This window comes from Poecilia latipinna, unplaced genomic scaffold (assembly GCF_001443285.1).
Source record: "Poecilia latipinna isolate Pla-1442-1.1 unplaced genomic scaffold, P_latipinna-1.0 Scaffold817, whole genome shotgun sequence".
Classification (NCBI taxonomy): domain Eukaryota; kingdom Metazoa; phylum Chordata; class Actinopteri; order Cyprinodontiformes; family Poeciliidae; genus Poecilia; species Poecilia latipinna.
In genome coordinates, this window is record NW_015113433.1 from 153 (window position 1) to 18,907 (window position 18,755).

Sequence of the window (18,755 nt, forward strand, 5' to 3'; positions counted from 1 at the left end):
TTTGTTACAAAAGCTCCAGCAGAGGCCTGGTATCTACCTCATATTTCTGTTGCCTGGAGATGAAACTTAACTCAAACTATGATGTGTATTACTGTCCACTGCCCAGAGATGACTGGAATTAAAGGATAAATATTCCCAAAGACAAAAAATCCAAGTAGAAAACTGTAAACAGCCAGGAAAACATTGTAAGTTATGAAGTGAAACAGGGCCTTGCACCCAGCCCTTGTACATTTTCACATTTTCTCTTGTGAAAACAACAACAAATAAAGGTGGTTTACTGGGATATTATGAAGAGGTAAAATGATGCATAGTTTTAAAAATTATTTCACCAGTGAAAAACTGAATGTGGCCGGCGTTTATTTCCCTGAAATTTCACTCTGATGTGTTTAAATAAAATTCAGTTCAACAAAACCACCTGTAGAGCTTTAGATCAGCTCAAATCCTGCAAAAACAGCATAATTATTTCCAAGAAGTTACACAACCACCTGTTTCCATATATTAGTTTATTCTTTGAAATTATTTCAAAGCATTTTAGACAGATACATAATTTGGTTGCAGTCATGTAAATGTGTTCTTAATGACTAATATTGTTAAATCACCTTCATTATTTGCTTTGTGCAACACATAATCAGTCTACCAGACTAACCATACTAAGCATTACAATAAATTTGAATTCCTTCCATGAAACCTTTCAGTGTAAGTACTATTGATATTATTACAAACAGCATAATTGTAGGATTTACTTATGATTCAGCATAATAAATATTTAATCAATTGTGGCACAAGTCGGATGAGACGACACCTACAAAAAAAAAAAAGAGATCCGACACTGGAGACAGAGACAAGAAGCCGGCTTCAAGCAGGAGATAAAAAAAAAAAAATCCTGCATTTTCTGTCAGTGAGGATACGGACCTGATTGGGACATTTTGGAATGTACCTCTGACAGAGGGAATGTGGTTCTGTTCTGTGGCTTCAGTGTGCTCATGCTTTAATGCCCTCTTATCCGACTCCCTTTTACAACAAACAGATGTGTGAAATGTTAGAACAGATTAAAAATTTAAAAATTGAGACAAAAAAAAAAAACAGGACTAAAATAAAAAGCAAATCAAACTACTGTAGCTCAGAGAGAGTTTGTAACAGTTGGGACCATCTGATTCTCGTTTCCTCCGAGAGCTGAGACTGAAATGAAATTCCCGCACCTCACACTGATACCTGATGATAATTTCTTCATTAGGTGGGGAGGAAAGGTCAAGGAAGCACGTTAGGAAACAGAAAAGTGGCGAGAAACGGGACATAAAAAGCACCTCATGCTGGACTCTGGAAAAAGTCAGTGTTTTACCCCATTAGTCTGACAAACAGTCTCACTCAGGAGGTTCCTTCATAAACACCAGCAACTTTGAAAAGAGAGTCACTTTGGTTCAGAGCCTCTCATCATTTAGTAGGTAACAAAGTCATCAGAACACAAAGTGAGAAGATTCTCAGTTGAGCTTTGATGAGACGGAGGCAGGAAGGATGGATGGATGTGTGGATGGGAGGATGAACGGAGGGAGACGGAGACCTGATGAAACATGTAGAAAGAAGAGGTGAAGGACAAGGGAACATACAGGAGATGGGAATAAAAATAAAAACAGGAAGTGAATGTGCTCTTAGGTTAGTGACGGGGAAAATCAGGAAGCAGGAAAAATGGGACTGTAAATCTCAAAAGTATTTGGTGAAATCATTTCTTTTCAATTCAACATAAAAACGCTCCAGTACATGGGTATGAAACTATCACAATGGGTGGGGTTAAGATAATTATAGGTGTGTTGCGTAAATTTTTAAGTTAATACGATTTTCTCTCAGGTATTTTTTTTAAGTTTATCCCGCTTGTTTGGCAATTTGTCACATTGAAATCATATTCAGACAATGTGAAAGCATACATTTCTTGGAAAATACTAATTTATCCTAAAAGAAAAATGTCTATATGTATCCACACACATCTAGGAAATACATCAGATAATTTCTGTAAAGTGGAATTTCTGTGATGCATAAATGTGCAAACTCTTGCAGTCAATTTTCAGTTTTATTGAAATGAAGTATCTTGGCAAAGGAACCTGCTGGATCAAGACAAACATGCAGCTTCAGATTTTCTTCTTCATTGCTCCCAGCATTTAAAACATCCTCTGAATATTAGAAATTTTTTGTTTTCTTCCTTCACAGGCAGGTTTTACAGAAAAGAAAGGTCAGGAACCTCTCCTGTAGTGAATGGTTTATGGGAGCATGCTGCACATCTGGGATGATTGGGTTTAATATGTTCAAATCAAACAAAAAATCTGAAGTTTTACTTACTGCAGCACTAAGAGTTTAGAAGAGATCATTCAGCTTAAAATGATCCTGGTCGATAATCGTTCAATGACTTCATATTTTCATATCCATATCTTAAAGCCAAGAGATAAATTTGAATCAATTTGGCTGTTATTTGTGCCCAAGAGATGTATAATTTTGTTTACATGCCAACTTTGTGAACTCTGAGTACCCTCAACTAGCAGACTTTATGAAATCGTTTAGTTTGGGGATTTTACTACGCGAGTATTAGATGTTTTAGGGTTGTTTTTAGAACTAATCTAAGAGGAGGAATTGGTTAAACCCTTATCAGACCTTAGGCTGATTTGTCTTGATTTTAAAGGACAGGCTAATTAGCTTTTTGTGTATGCCGAGATATTTATGCAAAAGCATACAACTTTGAGAGTCTAACAGGAATGAGCAAAATCAGAAAGAAGACAGATCGCTTCATGAAACAAAAGTGACTTTAAATCTGGTTGATATTTTAATCAGTGAAGTTCCGTTTTTATTAAAGCAGGTTTGATTTATTTACATATCTGAAAAGTAAGAAAGGACACACCTACCAACTGATTAAGCATAAGCAGAAGTGTCAGGGTCTGTGTCAGCATAAAGTGTAATAGGATTATAATCCCATGAAGAGTGGCTGCTCATGTTATGAGAGCAGCTGCAGGCTGCGGCACTGCATACAAAAACAGCGACATCAAGCAAGAGAAAAAACAAAACAAAACAGAGAGTTATATTAGTAATTTAACGTTGTCACACTGATAGCCTCCTGCTTACTTAAACTGATTTAGTTGTGGTATCTTTTGGTTAATTTAACTTTAATGCTGAGCTCATCCTGTTATTTAGACAGAACACACTGGGACCTTTAGATCTTCTGTCTGTGCTTGTAAAGCCTCGACAGCTCTGCCTTGTGAAGACAGCAACATGTTTGCTGCTTGTGTTTTTATTTTTGGCACCATGTAAGAATCTTTTTGAACTTTCTTAAATTCAGTAGTAATATAAAATTGTATAAAGTGTAAGGTTTTGTGTGTACAAGTCTGTCAAAGGAAACCATTTTAGTTTGTTTCTCTTAAGATTTTTGTTCCTGTGATGTATAGTTAAAATATTTTCAAGAAAGGTGTTTTAGTGAAGTTTGCATTGGAGAAAGCGGACAGGATGCACAGATGACCAGGAAAAAAAGAGAGAGAAAAGAAGCTGCCGTCTCCAAAGCTGGAAACAGAACAGATAAAAAGAAGCTGAAATCAAATCCCATCCCTGATTCAAGCCACTGAAAACATGATCCAAGCAGAGACTCCCAAATCATCACAATTTCCTCCACCAATCAGGTTGGCACTTCATGCTGATTCAAAAGTGGGCAAACAGCAGATCACCATGAACTGCAGGAAAACATTAATCTAAAGCCAAAAATCAGGATGCCCGCTGCAACGCTGCGTCTGATTGGTTAAAGCCAGAGCCGAGTTTCAGAGTTTGGTTGTACCTACCAGCCTGCTGCCAGACCAGGACAATTTATCCTCAGTACATGTTAATACTGTAACACACAGGGGGACAATGTGGGTTTATGACAAATAAAGTTACTTAAATGCATCTGCACAGGGTTCTTATTATCACAAACTCATACAAGTGTATAAATCCTTAATTACAGGGTTGGGAAATTTTTCCCCACAGCAAAATTCAAGCATTTTGAAGGTATGTTTTCAAACTTTTCCAGCATCGCACTTTGGAGATTCAAAAACAAATGAAATGAAGACTGTTTCAAATCACTATGAGTTATTACTGTTATTAATAATATTTTGTAATAGTATCCTACATTCTACAGCACAAACAAGCTAAAGGAAAAGAAAATTTTGTCTGATTTAAATTCTGACAGTAAGAAAGAAATGTGTGAGAGTCATTTTTAAATATCTGGTTTTAACTGTAAATAACAAATTCCTAATTTAGGCTTTTAATTAAACAATAAATTGCACTTATTCAAAAATTGTGCAGTTTGAATATCAAGCACCTACAAGGACTTTATACAGAAATCAAGCACTTTCCAAACCTTGAAAACACCTTTTTGAAATCGAGGCATTTTCAAGGATTTCAAGCACTCGTCACCAAAACCTTTGTTAAATTAAGCGCATCTATATTTGATAGCAAGATTTAAAAAGTCCAACAGTGCAGATATTTAGATGAAAATGTAATATATTAAAATATATACATTTAAACTCGTTTTATGTTCACTGCTGACAAACACACTTGAATTTCAACAAGAGATCAGCCTGAATGCTGCATTAAGCAACTAAAGTCCAGTGAAAATCCTTATGCAATGACACAACATGCATCTTATGCTCTGCTCACTTGCAACACTTCTGAAACTTGAATATTTCACAGTGCGGTCAAGTAGCTAAAAAGTCACACAATCATTCATTTTTTCTCTGGATTTGGTCTTTCTTCTTCCATCCTTTCACTGCTCCCAACAAGACAGGGTCAGCGGATAAGCCATGCTAAGCCACTCACAGGGCATTACACCATGAAAAACACACCTAGCTATCTGCCCAATTCTATCAGCTCCCAGCAGGGAGCAGCCAGCCTGGCCCAGCCACTCCTAATCTGACTTTGTTTTCATCATCATTAGTGAGGAATCAAGCCACAGCCACTTATAAAAAATCCCATGTCTGTTGTATTTTCTTATACGGGTAAAATAATTATAAGTTGATGTAAAAGACTCAATGGATTCTGAAGATACTAACCCTCGTTTTTCTCCACCGGGACTTCTGGGTAAAGCTTCGATTTCCATTGGCCCACAGGTTGACGCTGCTACCGGGCTCACCACAGGCATGCCGGACCAGGTGCCTCTGCTTGGAGAAACCTGAAAAGAAAATTAACACAAAATGATTTAAAAACATCAACTACTAACATATAGGAACACGAGAGTAAATTGAGCTCCATTATTTCATCATCAGGTGTGATAATAGGAGTCTGGTGTTGAGTAGCTTGGCAGAACTTGGTAAATCTGGAAAGAAATTCCCACATGTCTGACTCTTCACAGAACTTTATATACTCTGTGACCGTTTATCAGTTATCCGTCAGTTTTAGTTTTATCTTTTTGTATGGTTTAGCTGTCTCCCTCCCTTGGTGACCTCTCTGTTTTTTTGAGTGCTGTTTATTGTCCTAGTTGTGATATTTTATTTTATCCATTTGTATTTTTTCTTTTTTTTTCTTATTGGTATAATTTCTTCTTTTTTTCTTTTTCTTCTTGTTATTGTTATGGTTTGCCCTGTGTAAAAATCCTTTCAAAAGTAAAGTAAAAAACAAAAACAAATTATCAACAACAGGACTACACTTTGAACACCTTTGATCTAAATAAATGAAAACAGCTCGAAGAGAAAAACTTACTCTGACAAACGCATAAAAATATTTCAGTTTTGATTGTTAACTTTGTTTTCAGTGGGTTAACATGTGGAATTCAACATTTTGCTCCACATTCCTGATAGAATCATACTTGAGTTGCTCACCTTGTCCTTGTTGGAGCTCACACCATTACCTGAAGAAAGAACACTGAGAAAAGAGACAAATAGACTTCAATAAATGACAAACAGAAAAGCTGACTTTACTTTCAGTCAATTACTCTGAAATATATTATATTGCATTAACTAGGTCATTTACAATCTGTTATAAACTAATTTGCAGAACAATTTGTTATTTTACAACTGAACTGATGCCAGAGCTGTAATAAAAACAAAACAAGGGAACTATGCCTGTTGAATCTACATACAATTTAATTTTATAGCCCACAACAAAAAGCAGCTGTTAAAAGAACAGAACAGTCACAATAAAATGCTGTTTTGTGAAAATGTATAACAGCAGAGTGGACACAACAAATCTCTCTAAAACAAATAATAGAAAAAAATGATATTTGTACTTACTCCTGGGAGTTGAAATATCCTGTGAAATATAAACAGTTCATTGTGAGAGTAGAAGATTTCCTCCCTCCCCACCTCACCCCCAAAGCATTCAAAGATCCAGAAAAAGGAAACATGAATTCTCAACTCTGGACATTTTTTTTCTCACAAAACAATTTTGTGAGAATTTCATTCAGGGGAAAGCAAAATTGTCCATAGTTGTTGAGAACAATGTAAGAAAAACTAGTGAGTTGTTACAAACTTTTACTCTCATTTTCTACCGCCAAGAAGTGTCCCATGTCATGTTATGGGCAATGTGATTTTAAATCAAAGAGATTGTGGCTCTATATCAGTGTTTCCCAACCCTGGTCCTCAAGGCACACTGTCCTACATGGTTTAGAGGTTTCCCTGCTTTAATGTGCCTAATTCAACTGATTGCAGTTCAGCAAACACCTGTTAATCAGTCATCAATTGAAATCAGCTGGACTGAAGCAAGGAAATACCTAAAACATGCAGGGGGGCATGCCTTGAGGACCAGGGTTGGGAAAAACTGCTCGATATGACTCAAGCATGTGTGCCACATAAAAATGTTGTGGCACATAGGCTAATTTCCCGTCATTTGCTGAACTGTAAGACTGTTTTTCCAATTCTACAATTCACTCTAAGAAAGGAATAATTAGAGTAGATTAAAGTCAAAGTTAGATTCAGTTAATGATATCCTCAAATACAGTGTTAGTTAATTTCAGAACGATGAGCCTTAGTTTACATCACCTCTGTTTTGCATGGTTCTTCTGGAGTATCGCCGACTGGGTCTCCTCTCAAACGAGGCTGAGCGCCTTGTTTTACTGGCCTTGGTTGTCTGATACTCTGTCTTTCCACTGGTCAGAAAAATAAAGCAGAAAAACTTCATTTTTATCTTCACCATTCCTAACAAACCCCAAATATACAGTGAATTTCACTTTTACTACAGTAACTATCAGAGCAATGACCCCTGCTGAACTCTGTAACCATCCAGGCGATAACCTCTTCCTAACAACAAAACCCTGCAACCCCTGTGTTAAATCAACACCACCACCAATGCTTATCTTACTGGATACCCTTTAAACACACAGACGGGAGCAAGCTGACTTCTGCAGTATGTTGACACCGAGTACCAGTGGTGTACTAATTTAGGTATGTATGGATACAAAATGGAATGTTTTGCACACTTAAAATGAGTTTTTAACTTTCCAAATTCTTCACTGGATACACAAAGGCCTGGAGAGCAAACTATGACATTTTTCTTTCACAAGTACCTGAAGTTTTTAGTAGTGACGACATCACTGCTAAAATTCAAACTTCAGTGCCTTTTTCCCTTGGTATTATTGGTGCATTTGTTACCTGTATCTGAAGCGGGACCCCATCCGTATGAATCCAGAGCGCGCAGAGTTTTTCTGTACCGGTCCTCTGAGCCTGAAGAACGCATGGTGCTCCACTGCACACTTCCACAGATGCTTACAGGCTTTGGGGTGGTCCATCCTGAAGACAAAGGTGTGCTCCTGCTCTTTACCCTAAAGAGGGATTTAGGGTAAAATAAAACGTTTTCAGAGAAATAAAATAATTTTCTTGATTCAAATGCTGCTGTTCAAGTTCAAATAAAAATGAAAAGAAGACATCTCTGTTCCCAGTTGGAGTTTCTCTCCAGTGGTTGCATGAGTCTTAGTGTTTCATATGTTCCTAACAGAGTGGTTTAGCCTCAGAATGCAGGATTACTGGTGATTTCTGGAGTTTATAAAACTGGAATGGGAAGCACCTCCAGTTGTAGTCAGTGAGGCAGACACTCTGTCTACGTTTAAGACCAGGCTTAAAACTATCCTTTTTTTCCAGTAGCTTAGGTCATCTTATCTCTGAGGAAAACTTGTCTGTTTGTCCTCCAGCAGGTTAAGCCTATAACTTCACAGACATCTTCTACTTTCCATTTATGCATTATTTCAGTCCAATCCATCCATATAATCTAATCTCTACATTCATTTTATTATTTTACTATACTAGATAAACATAGTATAAAATATATAGTATAAGATTATGTTTTATTTGTAAGCTACTGATATATACTCAACTGTATTTTAATATAATGGGATATTGACAATATATTGAATATTTTTATGAAAACAGTGATGGCAAACAAAAAAATCTATACTGTATAACTAAGAAATAATCGTAATATTTTTGACCTTATTAAAGATGATGAGAATGTTACCATTCATCATAGTACTTTAAGGTAAATATTAGTATATTTGCATCAACTGAAAATATATTTTAATTCTGAAATAATAGTAATTTTACTGTGCTCTTACTGAAGCACAGCTAATACTCTTTTATTTCCATGTATGTCACTTAAAACTAAGGCAAACCTTTTTTTGTCCTCCCCCTACTTTGCAGAAATAACTGGCACATTACTTGTTTTCGGTATGAACCTGCTGAACAATGGCTTAGGGCTAACAACGAGCTGGGAGTCAGCCTCACTCAGACAGAAATCACGAGATTTATTTCAGAGTTAGAATGCTGACTCACCATGTAAAGACATCTTAGAAACACAACCAGATTAAAAACTGATTACCAAGTAAAAAATTAACATACTTATGAATTTACCAACATTCTTGGAAAACAACAAAGTTTGATGAAAATGTTTCAGTTCTTTTTATGTAAAGTTTTGTTAACTTTAGCATTGTATATTCTGATTTGGAAAGCAAAACCAAAAATATGAATGCCACCCTTCGATATTTCACTAAATAAAAGGTGAATAGCTGAACTGAGAACAAACTAGTGTGACAATATAGTTTAATTTGCTCAGCAGTCTAACTGCAGAAAGGAGGAGGTTTTCAAGCTGAAATTGAACTTCTGTGTGATGTGTGCATGTGTGTGTGACAGAGAACGAGGTGGGGGCGACTGTGCATACCAGAAATACCAGAGAGGGCAGGTTTCTTTATTAACCTCACTCAAAGACCCCCTGGACGGACATAAACAGACTCTTTGTCTCTGTTTTACAGTATTATTACAGTAGTTTTATTTTCTTCTCTCCATAACATTGTAACACGTTTTACGGCTCATGTATTCCAGAACATATTTACAGAAAAAAAGCTTCCTTTAAAAGGAAAAAAAATAATCTCTAAATTAAGATGAACATCATTTATTTGAAGGACCTGAAATTTGGTAAAATTTTAAGATTTATGAAATTGGTTTCTTTTTCTTCAAAATGATAACTCAGGCTTTGATATGTTTGAAATGGCTAATATCTGTACGTTTTACAAACTTTCTCTCCCTTTGAAGTGGCATCTTAAATGATCAGAAGCTTTTAGCTAGAACAGCGGGTTTTAATCCTATCTGTATCCTCTTCTCTCGCCTAAAAAACGAGAACACAAATCCATGTCAGCAAAACCCCTTGGAAAATCCCAGGTCCTATTGTTGCAATACACCTTGTGTGACCATAAGAGACTGTTGGTTTGGCACTTGACTAATGTGTAGGTAGATGTACATTTCTGTCATCTGGGTGATAGTTTCGGTTCACCTGGTCATCGTCCTCCACCACTACCAGGGTCAGTTTGCTCTTCTTGAAATCTAGACGAGTTATCTTGGGCCTACAACAGGGAAAACAAAAATATAAAATCAGATTTAGAACTTGCAGGAAAAATGAGCAAAACAAAAGAATATATACACTATGTGATAACTAAACATACCAGAAGAAGAGTCCGATCTTAGTTTGACCTTCAAACACCAGAACTCCAGTAGGAGTTAAACCCAGGCTGTACTCATTACCATCTCTTGCCTAAACAGACCATGGATGATTATTAATGTTTCTTCTGCACAATTAATTGCTTAGATATTCTTAATCAAGCCAAATATTATTCACCTTGACCATATGCATGTCCACTCCGTACATTTCCAACCACTTTGCTTTATTTAGGTAGTTAATTTCAGCCAGTGCAGGTGTCTGACCTCTGAAAAAGAAAGCATGAAATTGGATGAGCCACAAAAGAAATGGAAAGAAAAAAAAAAAAAAAACTTACAAAGTGTAAAAGTACAGAATGAGGGAAATTTAATTCTGAAAGAAATATTTGTCCTAAACTGTTTACAGATCTATTTTCTTCTAAATTCAGTGTCAGTTAAATGAATACCTGCACTCCTTCCATGTATTGTAAATAGCAAGCTCCATATCCTCCGTCTGCTCTGGAATGAACCGAAATTCTGACACCAAGTCCAGATTATGTTCCAGTGGGTCACAGTCACCTAATTCAGCTGAAAAAAACAAACAAAAAAAAAAGCAGACAAGTACTTGAGATTTAAGAAGATACAAAGCAAAACAAAGCACACTAATTGACAGGCATATCCGATATACTCATTTAAACTTTTGGCCCTGAGTAACACTGAGGGGAAAAAACAGAAAAAAGGTAGAAAAAAGACTGACTGAGGGAAAGAGAGAAAGCAGAGAGGGTGTTGGATTAGGGGGCCTCTGAAGAGGACTGAACACTAATGAGCTGGCACTTAACCCAAAACTAGCTATGTATGTGTAAGCACGTCCATCCAAGAGTCTGCGCACGCAATGCCATTCCATAAACGTCTCCAGTGATTGACTTTTTTTAAACAGCTTATGAAATCACTCTTTTAGGCGAAAGAATGAAGGCTGGTTTACTCTTATTAAAGGAATTTCGCAAAAAGAAAAAAAAAAAAAAAGGTTGGATTCAAGGAACATTGTCGCTGTTGTACAAATTGTATTATTTGGATAATCAGGTAAGAACCCTGATGAGACAAAATTTTACTGAAACTACCAAGTACTTAACAGCAAAGAAGGGTGCAACAGTGCAAAGTCAGCTTTTTTACATTTTAGGTTTCAGCACATTGTGTATTAATAATTATAACAAAGACTAAATTTAATTGGAATATTTGAATGTTTTCCTACATATGTAATAACATGTGCTTGTTTTAATATAAACTATTCCAAGAGTTCTTCTGACTGAAGTTGGCCTTGAATGGAAAGCAGGTACTTCATATGCAAATGTTCTAAGACAAGAGAAACAAGAGATGCCTCTCAAAAAATTAAATATTTCCTAAAGTTTGAAGACTAGAGCAGGGGACTGAAGCCACAGGTGGTTCTTTGGACATTCCTCAATGGCCCTTACAAATTTTAGCTGAAAATGTGAAAACGATAAAGAACTGACTAATATTTTGTGAATATAGATATACAAGTATTAACAGTTTTTTTTTTTTTTTCATGGAATAATTGCATTGAATTTCCACAAGCAAATCACTAAATATTTGCTTCTTATATCAGTAATATAAGAAAAAAGATTTGCTTTTTCTTATCATAAGGTTGAAAACTACTTACGTTTTCCTTTTTTTCTTACATTATTTTTTGCAAACATATTTTCTGGAAAAGTTTTATGTTTTTTCTTTATTATAAAAAACAAAAAATAGAAAAACAATGTTTCTTTTAAAATGACATCAACTTTCTTAGAGTGGATATTTACTAGGAATTGTCTTTTTCCTACAGGTCAGGTAACATTTTTGGCTCTAGGTGAGTTCTATTCAGCTGGACTGAGCCTGTTTAGTTGGCAGAGGCTGGAAAAAAATACATCTGAGCATTGTTACTTCTCTTTGTTAAGCAGTTATACATAAAAATTATTTATGTGATGAGAAGCAGTCTTTTGCATTTGCGATCTTACACACACTGGTATTGCGATGATGAATACAATTCAATATACAGCAGTCCTGCTTTTTTACCACAAAGATCAAGAGTTTACTATAAAGAACAAAAACGTAGCTGTACTTACCCTGTAAAGAGAAGGCAGCCAACTCCACCGCTGTGTCAAATGGACATTCAAGCCTAAAAATCAAATATTGGAGAGGGTTTACTGTAAAACTCTAATAATGGCACTAATTGCTAAAATAGCTCTGCTCCAAAATGTAAATTTTACATGGCACTGCTGCTTTACAATTACAAGGCCAAAAGGGACTTTGCGGAACTCACAATCCAAAAAGTCAAATATGTTTCTCTCATCAGTAACAGTGAGGAATAATTTTGACTTATAACATTGTAAAACAGACATGACTGAAAAAAAAAAAATCACCGATAAACAAAGCTTAGGAGAGTTTAACGTCTTTTTTTTTCAGGTTTAAAAAGGCGTTTATGAAAACCTGTACGGTTTAACAGCTTATATTTTTGGCTTGTGAACCATCAGGACAACTAAGTGAAACAACCAGAACAATTAAGAGATGAAGAGTAGAACAAAGTGATTTAAATCTTCTTTCTTCTCATTTTGTTCTATATTATTGTCAAAAAAAAAAAATTAAAATAGTAAATAAATACATAAATATATCACATACTTGCCACTGAGGAGGTCTTGCTTCAATTGTAACACAAAAAGGTATCTGAAAGACAGACAACATAAACACGGTGATGGATGGCCTAAACAAAGGCATGAGATCTGATTAAGGTTAGAATAATTTTACCCAACATGATGGCTGGGAACACAGAATCAAAGAATATTTTATGATGGATGAGGAACTCCATGTGTGAACACTGTGATCTCTGGCAAATCTATTGACTAATATAATGTCTGACGAACAGAGATTACTAACATAAAGAGAATAGATAATTCGTTAACTATTTTGGTTTAAAATAACTTTTCCTTGTAGAATGCCATTTTAAGTTTCTGGTGACTGACTATTTTACACAACTTATAAAATTGAACACAGTGAATCAAATGATATCGGAGTGGTGAAAATATTTTGACAAATAGTGTAACAAGTGATTCCATTACTGAGGAACAAAGGATCAGGGAACATCAAGATGTACAATCTGCCATATAGGAATAATGAACTAAGATGGAGTAATGAAGAAAAAAAGAACAAAAAAAAATGAAAATGAAAAATGTTCATGCTTTTGGATATGAATATATAGGTAAAATAAATTTTTCTATCAAATTATCCTTGTAACTCTAATTAATCAATCTGCCATTTGTTTTTTTAACTGCTTCCCTTTACTTACCTGGTGAGTTCTTCATGTAGGTTGTTCGGTTCCGAAGAGTAGAATTTGACTCTCATGTGAAGGCAGTATGGTGGACCAACTAAGTTCAAATGGACCACAATATCAGCTTAGTGACAGTCATGATGTGATGTTTAACTGTTAAATCAATTGATGATTAAAACAGGAATAATTGTTTATGTTAGCATTGTGAATGGTACAATAATACTTACTTTTTACTTGCTTTTTGATACTTTTGGTGACGTCGAGCCAATGCTGAAACAAACAAGAAAACGATAGAAAAAATATTTTCAACTAGGTTTAGTTGAAAAAGACAGCTTTGAAATTTCACAAATTTCCAACCATGTTATCGTCAGGGCTATTGGAACACCATTGTTTAAGAAACACTCTAAAAACAATGTTGATAGTATTTGGGATCACTGTGTTGTTGCAATAGTTAGTCGTTTCCATGTTTCAAACCTCTAGCTGTTGATTTACAGTGCACTAATAAGTTTGGAGCTTTCTTCCAACTTGTGCAATGCACCAATAGCAGCGAAACAGGTTCTCTATTTTGCACCGAGAGCTTCTTTCTAAGTCTGCTCATTGTCAGTTAAGTTAATGACAAGCTTGAACTATGGTAGTTCCTCATTTGTAATTTTAACAGGACAATGCACCAAGAGATCCATCATATGGAGTTTTGGAATGGATGCAGAAGATTATATGAGAAGATGTTTATAGAAGGCATCTGACCAAAGATCTCATGAAAATTTAAGGACTAGAGCTAAAAGTTTGGTTGGTTCCAGAAAGCAAACCAGTATAAATGAACTCTACCAATTCCAGCAGGAAGAACTGGCAAAAATCCAAACACAACTTTGTCCAAAATTTGTTGACGGGTACAAAAGGTGTGTGGCATTTCGGCAATGTGTTAAGGGCTTTTCAAATATTAGTTGTTTTTTGTATACATTTTAACCTCTATGTACATATTTTATCCATTTTATCACGTGTCCATAAGAGAAAATCCAAATTTTCAAACTTGTGCACCAAATCCTTGTTTCTAAACCTCATTAGGGTTGTTTGCTGAGATGGATTGAAAGTGTAACAGCTTTAAATTATACATGTACATTTTTAAAGATTCTAAACCCATCCCCAGCAACTACATGTTGAGGAACTGTCAACACGCTTAACAATGCAAAAAGAAGAAGGTCATAAAATGTTTTAGGAAGCAACATCCTCATTCACTAATGCAGATCAAAAAGAGATGGTGTGGTGGAAGGCAACACGAGGTCTGAAAAATGTAGCCGCAGTTCGAACGTTAAAACAAAAACTGCTAGAAAAATAAAGCTGTCAGTAACAGTTTAATCATACCACCAGTAACATTTACATATTGTTTCCATTGGAAAACATGCAACTTTGATTACAACGGCACTTGATGTCCTAACCACTAACTGAGCTTTAGCATCCAGTTCATTAAAATCTACATAAATCAGGGCAGATAGAGTGGAACTCAACCAGCCAGATGTATTACTGCCATGAATTGTGCATATGCATGTTGAAATATGCCTCCCAATTATTGCAGTCCTTTACAAATATTTCTTAGCACATTCTGATTGAATTACTAATAGCCTTTTAATATATTGTGCAGCTCTAACTGTCGTTCTGATGAAGATGCTTTAGTTTCTACATCTGGACTGTCCCTGTTTTTTACAGTCAGATATATGTGAAGATTGAAAGCAGATTCTTGAATATTTCTTAAAACAACACCTGAAAACCATAAGAATTGTGTCAGAAATAATTAAAGATTTGAAATTCTAACTTTTCTACACTTGGTATAAGACCTGATAACTATGTGACAACTATTTTACTAGAAATAAAAAATGTAAACACATTAACTAATTGAAAAGTGACCTAATGTTCAGGGTGGATGAGTGACAAACAATGAAGGAGACAGAGTCATGGCTTCGTAAAAATGGAGGCAGACAGAACGACGGGTTAAGACAGATAACAGAGGAACTTGCAGTACTTTCTAGTTTCCTCTCCCCCACATTCCTCATCCTCCCTCTCCCACACTCTCTCAACTTAAACATGCTCTCCGCCCTTCTCCTGCATTCATCTCTCCCTCTGCTGGCTCCCACTAATTCAGTGGCTTTGCAGAGTTTCTGTTAAAGGAACAGGGTCACTGACTTAAAACAGTTTGTGTAACAGGACAGCGTAACGGCCAGCGCTGACAAATCTCCCTTAACCAATCCCTTTAACCCTTTCACTGAAAGGGAAGAGGATTAGACCTTTGTACAGATGAGCGAATAATTTGGAAAGAAATCAAACGTTTGACCAAGAAATACAACAATAATAATACTGTTAATATGCATTAGATCAGTCCTGAATTGATGTTTTTCTTGTCCTAGTTGCTCCACTAATGAAGACTGTATCGCAGTTCTTACCGGAACCTGTGCAGAGTCCATGAAGCGCAGTCCAAAGTAGTCTTTCTCTACAATGTCCAAATGGTACATGATCTGCTCAAACAGTTCTTCACCTTTGGCTTTTTTCTGGTGGGGAAAAACAAAAAAAAACAACATCAAAAAAAAAAACTGAACATTTTAGTAACTATGTGTCAAATGGGATTAAGTCAACGAGAAGTATAAACTCAAATATGGCAAAAGAACCAAAACCCCTCCTCTTGTTTTTATTAAATTACATAAATAACTTTTTTTTTGTCTCAGTAGGCTGTTTCCTGGGTGAAGGCTGGACTTCTCCATAAGACAAGGAGAGATTCTGTGAATCAGGTGTTGGCCTGTCTGATCAGCCCGTACCAGTTACAGCCTGTGTTCAGCCTGGAACTGGGAAACCTCTTTTCAAACGCTCTCAGTCACATGCACCGACTCAAACCACTTCTGAATTCTTCCCACAGAATATCCCTTACCTTTGAATATACTTTTATCTATACTTTCTTCTCAACTATTTTTAGCAGTTTTTTTTTTTTCAAACTTTAGGATCACCAGAGAGAAGCATAAAAAATACCCTCGTTATTTTGAAGATTTAGAATTGATGCTTTTGAAATTAAATCACTGTTATACTCATTCCCTTCAGATGAGAATAACAGCATCTAAACATATACAAGCATCCAAATTAAGAATCAGTGTAAATTCTTGAGAATTAAAGCAAATTCTCCCATTTTGCCTATTTCTTTAGTAAATAATGACATATGTTGTTCATTCACTGCATTTTTTTTTCTGCAGATGATGCTGTCAAACAGACAAAATGCTGCAAAATATCTATATATTCAGCCTTCTTTATCCAGAAACCCCTAAATAAAACATCAAGTTCATTTGTTAAAAAAAAATTAATAAAGTCTTCAAAAGGCAAAAATTTGATTAATAACGAAAAACTATTCATCGCCCAGTCAAAGCCCAAATCTAAATCCAACTGAAAATCTGGACTAAGCATGACAATTGAGATGTTATCCATCTAGTTTTAATGAGTCTGATATACTTTACAAAATATTTTTTTAAAAAAGGGGCCAAAACGAAAAGACACAAAGCAAGAGAAACAGTTGGAAAGAAATACATTGTGGCGGATCTCATCCCAAGAGACTCTGTAGCCAGCTTAGGGGGACAGGCCCCATGCTAGCTGGCATAGTTAACAAGGCATACCGCACCCTACAGCACCCATGGAGAGACAGCACAAAGGACTTATTGTGTGTGTGTGTGTGTGTGTGTGTGTGTGTGTACTGCACCCAAGGTCCTGCTAAAGTGCCTGCACTGCCGTCTACTTTTTTGTATTCTTTCTTCCTGCCTCCGTGGACAACTTTCTCTCTTAGACACCATGTCAAGTATTTTACTCATGAGCTAAACAACTGACAACCCCAGGACCAAGAATCCTTCTTGGATTCATCTGCACAGAGCACAAACAGTAGAACAAGAAGCAATGGCACACTGCAAAACTAAAGAATGCTCCTCACTTGGTAGAAAACTACAACTTTTGAATCATTTATTGGGATAGAGTTAAAGCATTTGGGAGATCAACTTTTCCTCTGTGCTACAAATCAAGAGAGTAAAAGAAGTGACGTGGGGGTGAAAGGGTAAGAGGGCCAATAAGTTATGGATGAGTGATATGAGGGAGTGTAAGTATGGCTGGTCTGTAACAAAACCTTTAGTTCAGTTTCTACAGGTGAATGTTACACATCTGTGCAGAAAAGAAACGAAGGCCTATTGAAAACACCATCAAGGCAGAAAACTACAATTAGGACCTAAAAATAATATAGGATACCTCCCTAATTTTTTTTTCAACATTTGTCTCAGTACACAATAACTATAAATCTAATCTACATCTGTGTGGCAGAGTGAGGGAGAAATGATTGAACAGACAGAGTTGTGGACAAACTGAGGAATTGATGGATAAATGGATAGAAACAGATGGATACATAGAAACATTTACACAACTGGACAGAGATTCAACTCTGGAGGTACAAATAATTTCTTCAAGTTTTGTTGTGTTTTTCATAAAAACTACTTCTCAGTCCAATACTCCTAAGAATGGTTATAAACAGATTAACGGAGTAACGTTGTTGTGATGACGTGTTGAACACAGTGTTGGTTGGAGTGGGAGCTTCTTAAAGATACAGAGACTGACCAGCATTTTCAGTGAGAATGACAGAACCTGTCAACAGATCCCAGTCTTTTCTTAAGTTGGTTTCAATGCAGTAGAAGGACAAGAAAGCTGAGGTGGACAGGAAAACAGTAAACGTACTGACAGTAAAGGAAGCAGCACAGCAACCTTCAATGATGAGCAAACTACTCATGAACAAAATGTTCAATGCATCCAATTCAAGATGAACTGAAACATTAAAATAAGTACGCTGCATAAATTTAAATTATACACTGGTCAACATCTTACTTCTAATTGTTCTAAATGTTAGCAGTGGAGATTTAAAGAAGAACTTTGTAACAACACCAGAGGAAAGAAACACCTAAAACTTCCATTAAGAACCGTTGTGGGGGTTCTTGTGAGTTCTGGTGGCATTTTCTTTGTTTTTACTTGGATGTTAAAAGGTCAGCTCCCTTCAGGTTTCAACCAAGTTTGTTTTTATTATCTTTCCAAATATAGTTCATACAAGCTTCTATTTATTAAAGCTGTCAAAGACAAAATATGGTGTGGGCAGCAGAAGTTCAGCAATGAACGTTTGAAAAAAGCAGCTTTTAATTTGAAGGAGACTACTATCGTTTCTGTGCCCGACTAAGCACCTTCATGATTGTGCTAGCTGGCACTGTTCAAAGAAAACACACTAACAAGAGTGATTTAAAAAAAATGCATATTGAATAAAAGAAATTAATTGTGGACTTTGTTTGAAGAAAGCAGACTGTCATTTCTTCTGATAACTTAAATTATCATAATCTGACTAAATATAGCAGATTATATAAATATCTGCTATATATATATAATTTAAATATAGCATGTTATATAAAGGGTTTGAAATGTAAATTAGTAGAGATGTGCCGATCAGGTTTTCTCCTCCCGATACCGATACCGATCACCCATGAGGGCCGGTCACCGAT

At 35.9% G+C, this 18,755-nt stretch overlaps 1 protein-coding gene across 6 annotated transcripts in view; it reads right to left on the minus strand.

The window, feature by feature from the left end:
• Positions 1–486: 486 nt before the first annotated feature.
• Positions 487–18,755, minus strand: part of epb41l5 (erythrocyte membrane protein band 4.1 like 5) — a 26,756-nt gene continuing 8,487 nt past the window's right edge. Inside the window, exons 3-18 of one of the 6 annotated variants that reach the window (XM_015047272.1) lie at positions 15,645–15,749; positions 13,440–13,482; positions 13,231–13,309; positions 12,567–12,611; positions 12,014–12,066; positions 10,361–10,481; positions 10,096–10,183; positions 9,923–10,011; positions 9,721–9,823; positions 7,587–7,756; positions 6,978–7,084; positions 6,231–6,249; positions 5,820–5,862; positions 5,055–5,173; positions 3,807–3,853; positions 1,470–1,558 (exon numbers count right to left, since the gene is read on the minus strand). In XM_015047272.1, coding sequence (XP_014902758.1) covers positions 3,838–3,853; positions 5,055–5,173; positions 5,820–5,862; positions 6,231–6,249; positions 6,978–7,084; positions 7,587–7,756; positions 9,721–9,823; positions 9,923–10,011; positions 10,096–10,183; positions 10,361–10,481; positions 12,014–12,066; positions 12,567–12,611; positions 13,231–13,309; positions 13,440–13,482; positions 15,645–15,749 — 1,200 coding nt within the window. In that variant the 3' untranslated portion in view covers positions 1,470–1,558; positions 3,807–3,837. Of the gene's footprint in view, positions 1,559–3,806; positions 3,854–5,054; positions 5,174–5,819; positions 5,863–6,230; positions 6,250–6,977; positions 7,085–7,586; positions 7,757–9,720; positions 9,824–9,922; positions 10,012–10,095; positions 10,184–10,360; positions 10,482–12,013; positions 12,067–12,566; positions 12,612–13,230; positions 13,310–13,439; positions 13,483–15,644; positions 15,750–18,755 lie in introns of all 6 variants that reach the window. The other 5 variants (XM_015047268.1, XM_015047267.1, XM_015047269.1 and 2 more) reach the window with 5 other exon arrangements.